The 8,943-nt window shown below is 34.3% G+C and overlaps 1 protein-coding gene across 1 annotated transcript; it reads right to left on the reverse strand.

Annotated features, from left to right (window-relative positions):
- Nucleotides 1–2,357: 2,357 nt before the first annotated feature.
- On the reverse strand, nt 2,358–8,582 carry LOTGIDRAFT_153334 (hypothetical protein; the record flags this gene model as incomplete). The annotated part of the gene is made up of 3 exons (XM_009057234.1): nt 2,358–2,683; nt 7,535–8,164; nt 8,333–8,582. 3 exons carry the CDS (start codon nt 8,580–8,582, stop codon nt 2,358–2,360), a joined length of 1,206 nt encoding a protein of 401 aa, XP_009055482.1.
- Between the last annotated feature and the right edge of the window lie 361 nt (nt 8,583–8,943).

Below are 8,943 nucleotides of genomic sequence, written 5' to 3' on the forward strand. Positions count from 1 at the left end.
GCGAAAATCACGGTCACTCTATGAATTTAGAATAAAATCCAAAGTGTCGTTTGTTAGTGTTTCACTTTTAGGACTTCTAATTTCACTATTGCAGCCCTAATTTCACTATTGGAGCCCTAATTTCACTATTGCAGCCCTAATTTCACTATTGGCGCCCTAAAAAACTATTGGAGTGCTAATTACACTATTGGCGTCTAAAGTATGACTGCCACTCATACTATTGGAAAGCAATTTAGGTTTAAAATATGTTATATTCATAACTCTATGAATATTATGTTTGATGGATTTATTGGAATATAGAGGAATTCTATTGTATATAATATGATAACTATAGTTATCAAGAAACCGTTTCACCCCTTTCCAATATCTCCCTTTGTTATTTTGTCTCTTTCCCATATTGAAAATCAGAAGAATCGAAAAATATTTAGTATAGGTTATTGCCCTTGTTCTTGAAAACGCGTTCAATTTTTAGCACACAGGGCGGATCAACTTGTTGAAGGCATGCGAGTTGACAATCTTCTTCATCCCTTATAAAAATTTTAGACTCTAAAATAGACACAATTATATAGTAACTTAATCAAACGACATTCAATACCCCAAAACCCACATACTTTTATTTTACTGTCCAGTATATCTCATGCTTTGTGTATTTCATTTATTAGGACAGAAAACATCATGATTATTTGTGTTTCTAATGCTGCGTTCACACTTAAAGCAATATCAAAGCACAAGGCTGAAAACAATGAAAAGGGTTGTCGATTGGCTGTGCACGGTAAAGTTCCCTCGACAGTTGGAAATCGGAAAAGAGTTGGCTTATGATGCCACTGTACAGAATGCGTCTAAATCTGAAAAGAAAACTTGCTACAGATGTGGATCCCCAAAACATCTCGCGAATTCTACCGATTGCCCAGCAAAAGGTGTTATTTGTTCAAAATGCGGTAAAAATGGTCATTTTGCAAAAGTTTGTATGTCCGAACGTGAAAAAGATTCGGTGTATACAATTGACAGTTCAAGTTCTAGTGAAGAATTATACACGTGCGAAACAGATCAAGGTAAACAATACACTGTAAAAACTCGTGATCACAGTAATGTACACACTGTAAGAAATGAGTGTCAAATTCAGATGGAAGATTCAGTTACGGATCCTGTTTTCATATTTACGGTCAATATTGCTGCTAATACTAAATTATATCGTATGTTTCATATTTCTACACCTACTGGGGAATCATCTGACGTAAATATGTTGCTCGATACAGGTTCGGTAGTTACAACTTTGCCTCATAAAATTTACCAACAGCATTTCTCTACTGCTTTACTTTCTAAACCTGTTATGAATTTAACATCATATCAAGGAAATGCTATTGATGTTGTTGGATGTATGCAAGCTGCTATTGACTGTGACTGTATTTATTAAATACGGTGATACCGCCCTTATTGGTATGGACGTAATAAAGAAATTGGGTCTTGTGATTTCTTCAAACTCTGTACGTTCAACATTTCAATTTGGATGAATAAAATAATAAATGATTAAAGGTTATTTAAACTATATTAACCAAAATACTGGAATTGTGATAATTTACTGTTATATAATTAGTTTTTTCATTACCATTTTATCTCAAAGGTCGAAACACTTTTATCAAACATTTCATCGAAATTAAACAACTGCGCAATCGACAAGATTTTCGTGAGATTCCGACAGCTCACGTCATCAAATCTGAGAGATGGTGGAAACAACGTGCAATTCTGCGGTCGATTAGTATGATTGGTCCGACTAAATCCAGCGATTGATCGAACTCTCCGAGATGCCGACGGTTGTCGGCAGTAGTCGCCTAAAATTCAGTTGATCCCAATTCTGCAAGGGTGGCCTCACTCCCACACAGACTGGCTGAAAACAAACAGGGCCCAGGTCGCATGCGGTTAAAGACAAACTAAGGTGCGAAGTCGACAGATAATTTCTGGACTGATAGTAAAATTCTTTAACATTTATCAGATATTATAGATTTTGTGACGTATTGAAATAGGTAATGAATTAGGTCGTTGGTTCGGGGGTGGTAAATAATACCCTTGGTATGTACCACTGTCATTACTTTTTTCTGTACATTTTTCATTTAATTTAATTCAGACGATCTGGACGTCTTGTTAAAAATCTAAACAGTATTACAATAAGTTGGTAATGAATTCGGTCGTTGGTTCAGGGGTGGTAAATAATACCCTTGTTATGTACCACTGTCATTACTTTTGTCTGTACACTTTTCATTTAATTTAATTCAGACGATCTGGACGTCTTGTTAAAAATCTAAACAGTATTACAATAAGTTGTAATGGAGTTGGGAAGGTACGGATTAAAATCGTATTTCTCAACATAAAATTTGATCGGCAGATGTCACAGATTTTAATTCCATCACACTGCTTGCATGACCTTCGATTGAATTACTACTATCTGTTTCAATATCTTCACCGGATCCTGAAACACCACTGATTCCAGGTCGACGTCTGAACAGCCTTTCTTTCATATGATTAAACTGTTTCTGTTGATGTCTGATAAATTCTCTATAAATAAGATATAACAATCCCAAGATAAGACCGGATATTATAACCACACTGAACACAATGAGTATGTAATTGACCGCTGTATAATGTATTCTAGACACCATTATCTCGTTTCTTAGGTATCGTCTTCTGTCTGAAACAATAATATTCTTCTCATAACGTCTTAGAACAAAATTAAACGAATTGAAACGACCTCAAATTGTTGACTTCGCATCAAGGGGAATAACAGCAACGACCTTAAATAGTGGTTTCAACAAAATTACTACCAACAGCAATAGGGTTAACAGTTAATTTCGTCTCCTTTGAAACATAACCTCACTATATCTGGTCATCGAACACCACCAATGTTTGACATATACTATGGTACTCTTTCAAAGTACAGATTGTTATAATCTCCAATTTATATACTCCAGTCTCCAAATAAATTGAAGAAGAAGAATAATTTGTACAACATTTCACAAATAATCCAGTCTTTAATATTTCTGTAACTTTCACTGTCTTTGTTTCCTGCTAGCTATGATTCAATGTATTCTATATTAGTATTATCAACCCCATTCAGAATAAGAGATAACAATATTTTATTATCGAGATTACTGGTTATTAAAGGGATATCATGATTTCAGTGATCTCTTGTGTTACAGTTACATTATTTTTTTATTTCTTGGTCAATGAGTGTATATATTCATCAGTTGGACTTAAACGGTACCAAAACTAAAGGATAGAATCTCTAAGACGATATATCCATTAAACTAAATATTATTGAAAAAAATGTTTCTAAGCGTGTTTCAAAAGTTTAATGGATTATTGATTAGGTTTATAGATATATTAAATTATAGTAGAACACCAGGCAATGATAAACAAAGACCTAAAAATTTTAATTTTTTTGTCATCTCCCAAGTAGTATACCAAAACAAAAATTTTAATGGACTGAAAGTAGAGTCTTGTTTTCCAGTGTGAAACATTTGAGGGAGAATAGTTATTTTCGGGCAATATTAAAACAGATTATAATGACCCCTCTCAAATACATCCCGGGCACGTACACCTAGTAAGTAGGTAGTAAAGAGTATTCGGCAATTTAATTCAATGCTTTTGTCTCTTCAAAAATAAAAGCAAGAGTATTTACCAATATTGCCACGTCAGTTTCACGATCATGACTGAATTTATAGGCCTATTTCATGATTAACGAAAATGACGTCAACATACCAAGGACAAAGCTAAAACCTATTAGTAATGTTAATTTGTGAATATGTCACTTTAAGTTGTTGATAAAACTAAAGGAAACACTTCAGACTTGGTCAATAGAGAAGAACAATGAGTGGATAATTTACTGTTATACGAAATAATAATAACATTAATAATAATTTATTTAATCAGTGTCACCATCTTTACAAAAATAAATTGCACAAATTCATAAAAACAAAATTATTAAGATGCCAGCCGGTAACGGCTTGTGAGACACTATACATTACAATTAAAACATTCAACAGTATAGGTTAAAAAAATGAAAACTAGCAATAAAAGTGAGACCCATAAAATGCAAATAAATATGTAAACGTTTAGGTTAAAAGAGCATTTTTCCTCTGTTCAAAAATTCTATATATACAAGATGAAAAATGAGGTAAAATGTTATTTACATTATCATACAGGTTAAAAGTTGGTTTAATTTGGCAGGTACATATTGGTACATATTGATTGTCTTATATGGTTATAAAAATCACAATTAAAAACAAAATGTTCTTCATCCTCAACTTGTCTATCATTACAAAATATACATATTCTTTCACACACGTGCTCGGGTGGTTTTAAAAAACGCCCAGTTTCTATTCTTAGTGGAAGTGATCCCGCTCTTAATTTTGACAAATTCGTCTGTGTGACCGACCTATTCTTAACTTGAACATAAGGTTCCGTACTAAACAATATTTTATATTTACGATATGATCTTAATATATTGCCATTTATACAAGTGTTATCATCCCTTAAGCTCTGTGACCAATGATCTATGTCCTTTTCTGATAACTTTGTTTTAACATTATTGAGGCAGGCAATATCATTTTCAATAACTAAAACATGGAGCTCCTTATCTAACTTCAAAACCGGTAATCCCATGACGTTTTACGCCTAATACTCCACTTATGCACATCTTTACATAAGTTACTTCCCTTTAGTTAAATTCTATTCCAGTAGCGAAATAGTTCTATTTTCAGAATGGTATCCCCCTGTAGCCAGCCCATATCCCCCGAGATGCTATGTTGCTGCTCCGTTTGGTTAAACCTAAGAAAAATTTGCAAGCATTATTGTTAAGCACATTAATACATCTATGGGTATTGATTCCCCATATTCAAGATGCATATGTAAGGATAGGTAATACAAGGGCTTCATACAACTTATTATATACATTCAAATTAAAGCCAACAAATTGAGTGAACTTTGTTTTTATCACAGCTAATGCCCTATTTGCATGATTTTTGCGAGTTTTTTAGCACTAAATGAGTAGTCACAGAATTCATTGAGCCATATACCTAAGTATTTATATTCACTGGTGTATGCGATATTTAAGTTATCACAATTGAATTTAACAGTGCACCTGATGACACTAGGATTACGGAAATGGACAATTTTAGTTTTATCTTCATATATGACTAACCTCCACTTAGGACACCAATTGCTTAATACGTCTAACAGTCGTTGTAGTTTGGTTTCATCCGGTGCTAAAAGAACTATATCGTCTGCGTATAATAATGCAGAGATCAGTTTACCATCGATATCTATACCACATTCAATAGCATTCAATTCCTTTACTAAATCATTTACATATATAGAAAATAATGTTGGTGATAAAACACAGCCCTGTTTGACACCTTGAGTTACTTGAAACCAATCAGTTAATGAAGAGTTCACTTTAACAGAACAAGACACATTTTCATAAAGTGATACTATACTTGTTTTGAATTTCAGTTGATACTTTTATTTGCATAAGTTGTGGTCTGAGGCATTTGTAATGCGACCACGTGCTTGTTAGAGTTATTCGCCCTTGTTTCCGAGCACGCCATTTTAAATGGAAACATTTTGAGAAACCTTTCCTGTTTTATTATGATTAACTTAATTTTGGACAAAACACTTCAGGTACTTTTAAGATTAGCTTTATAACGGTCGTTTATATTATGCATACGTTCTTTTTTGTATTTGTCTTAGAATATCGCGATGTAGAGCAACTTATCGAGTCGAAAGTGCGTTGCGCGTTCTCCTACCCTTCTTTTCATTATTAATTGTAATTATATAGGTTATGTTAGGTAACGGTCAGATTTGCTTAGCGTATTTTGTTTGTTGCATTCATTATTGTCAAGCAGGAGTTATGTCCCATACAATATTTGTCAGTAGCCTTAAGAAAACTAAGGGAAGTAACTACATTTATTATCTCACGTATATTTATTCTTTATACATTTCAGAATACATAGTTCGAATTAGTACAGTGGTGTAACCTATTTTCGTGGATATAAGGATTCAACACCAAATTTCGTCAAAGTTAAAAAAACGAAAACAAATTTTTATGTCTTAGATGTTTCCTCAGATATTCTACAAAATAATTATAATTGGTTTATTTCGATTTTCTTAATGAATCCTTCACTTTGACCCATATTTCATGAGCAACCAACTCGGCAACGGCGGCAGAATGTGTCACCTGTTTTCGTGTACAATGTTTGATCTATAAATAAGTCTAGAAAAACACGTTGTATGGATACCGGGTGGTATAATTAACTTCTCTTAGAATTTATCTTTAATATCAATTCATTATAACTAGTGACAATTCTTTCAAAGAACCACGATTTAAAAAAAAATAGTGACTGACAAAATAAGATACGTAGTGTGATTTATTGCTAAAAGTCACTGAAACAACATAAGAATATGGTCCACTTTGTGTTCCATAGAAATTTTCTGCTGACACGGAATCCGCTAGTTGATCACGTGACTTCATTCGTTGGATTATATTCTAGTAGACGACACTTGGAATTACCGCACGGGATTATAATGAAATTCGGCCAATAAAATATGGTGACGTTTGGTAATAAGTGAACTCCGCCATTTTGTATTTGTCAAAGTATACATTAATACATTTTACCTTGCTTGAAATTACTGGATTCATTCTACTAGCTGATATTGTACAGAAAACCCATGTTTATTACAACAAACTAATGCGGAGGTCGCGCAAGGTCGCTCACGTAAATTATTAATCATTTCCGAAAATCCACGAATAATAGGTTTCCACGAAATTAGGTTACTTGACTGTACATACATAAACTAATAAACTGTATCATTGGAAATTTGTCTCGACACCACCCCTTCCCTACCAATACTATCTAAAAATTTACCACGAATACCTAGAGTTTTTAATTTGAACAACAAACAGGATCTATTCAAACCATCGAAAGCTTTTTTGCAATCAACAAAGCAGGCAAATGTTTGCTGTTTGGCTGATTTTCTATTGTTTATAATACTGTTCAATACATAAATATGGTCGACACAATTTCTTTCTTTACGAAAACCGTTTTGTTCATCTGCCAGGACGTCATTATCCTCTAACCACTGTGACAATCTTGTATCCAGAATGTGTGTATATATACTTTGCTTGGGATAGTTAATAAAATTATTCCCCTATATGACAGTGGGTCCCATTTCTTTCCAATATCGTTCTTAGGGATCGGATTGATTATACCTTTAAGCCACAGGTTCATCTGCCAGGACGTCATTATCCTCTAACCACTGTGACAATCTTGTATCCAGAATGTGTGTATATATACTTTGCTTGGGATAGATAATAAAATTATTCCCCTATATGACAGTGGGTCCCATTTCTTTCCAATATCGTTCTTAGGGATCGGATTGATTATACCTTTAAGCCACAGGTCCGGAACTTTACCAGTTTCAAAGCACTTATTTATAATATTGTGTAGTAAAACTATACACGTTTCGTTGCGGATGCACTCACTGACTATATAGTCTATTCCTGCAGATTTTCCTAATTTCATATGATATACGGATTTTCGGACCTCGTGCTCGCCTATTCTCTCGTTTAGAGATTTACAGTCTTGTTCCAAAAATATGTGCCTACCGTTTTTTATATCCTCCAAGTGTGCAGCATCAAAGTCGTCGCTTAATGGTACGTTCAGCAAATTGTTGTAGTCGGTTTTCCACCTATCTAGAACAGCTCCATGATCTAAAATAAATCCGTTTTCAGTTTCTATTTTTAATGGAATTCCATTTCCCCTATCGTTAGCGATTCCGATTTTTCCAAACTGTTTCCAAAAGTCTCTCTTATTTGAATTACCATACGTTGAGATAAGCATGCCCTGTTGTTGTACTTGGTATTGAGGTTTATATCTACGATCTACGATCTTATCAAAAGTTTTTCTTTTCTCACAGAATTCTGTTCGAAGTTTCCTCCGTGAGCAATGCTCAGTGCAGTTTAACCATGCCTTCTCTTTTTCACATACAATGTCCCATAGAGCAGATAGATCCTCGTTCCAATACGGCTTACTTAAACTCTTCCCTCTTTTTGTTGTAGCTGGTCCGGACGGTATCTTCCGAAATGGCACGTCACGATTATGTAACTCTGTTTCTATAATCTATATAAACTTAGCATATGCTGTGTTTATGTTTTTTGTTTCGTTCAGATCCGTTTCAAGATCATTAATCCGTTCGGTCAAAGCTTCTGCCGTTTTAAGAAAATCATTAGGTATCTTTCTCGTGTCATACCAATTATTATTACTGACTGTTTTATTGATACGTGTCTCCGAATCGAGACTTTGTACATCTATTGTCCACATGATGGGCCCATGGTCTGGCACCGATTTTTCAAATTGTATCCCGCTTCGGTTTATAACGTCTGACATGAGAAATATGTTGCACGATTTACACCTAGATAACTGTTCGTTTGCTGTTAATGCATAGTCAACGACAGACTTGTCCCATTTTGATACACATGAAAAGTTATTTGAGCCATTTTCACTATAAACTCGTCCATTTAACATACACATGTTGCAACTTGTCAAAAAGTCAATCAGTTTTTCGCCATATGCGTTACTTGTGTAGTCTAAGATATCCCTCGGTGGTATACCATCTACTCCTGCAATGAAATCCTGTTCTTCACCACATCTAGAATTGATGTCGCCCACAATATATAATATGATGAGGTGAAACAACATCTTCAGAATTTACTTGATGGAGGTATTATACGCCGAAGACACAGCCCATATGCCTCTCCCATAGTATTAGCCAGCCAGGAAGAAAGATATGTCATTAAGGATGTGTGTGGACTACCGACTACTCAATAAGAAGACACTCAGAGATGCTTATGCACTACCACGGGTTGATGAATTAATTGATCATCTGTCAGGT

Source organism: Lottia gigantea (genome assembly GCF_000327385.1).
Source record: "Lottia gigantea unplaced genomic scaffold LOTGIsca_3, whole genome shotgun sequence".
NCBI lineage: Eukaryota > Metazoa > Mollusca > Gastropoda > Lottiidae > Lottia > Lottia gigantea.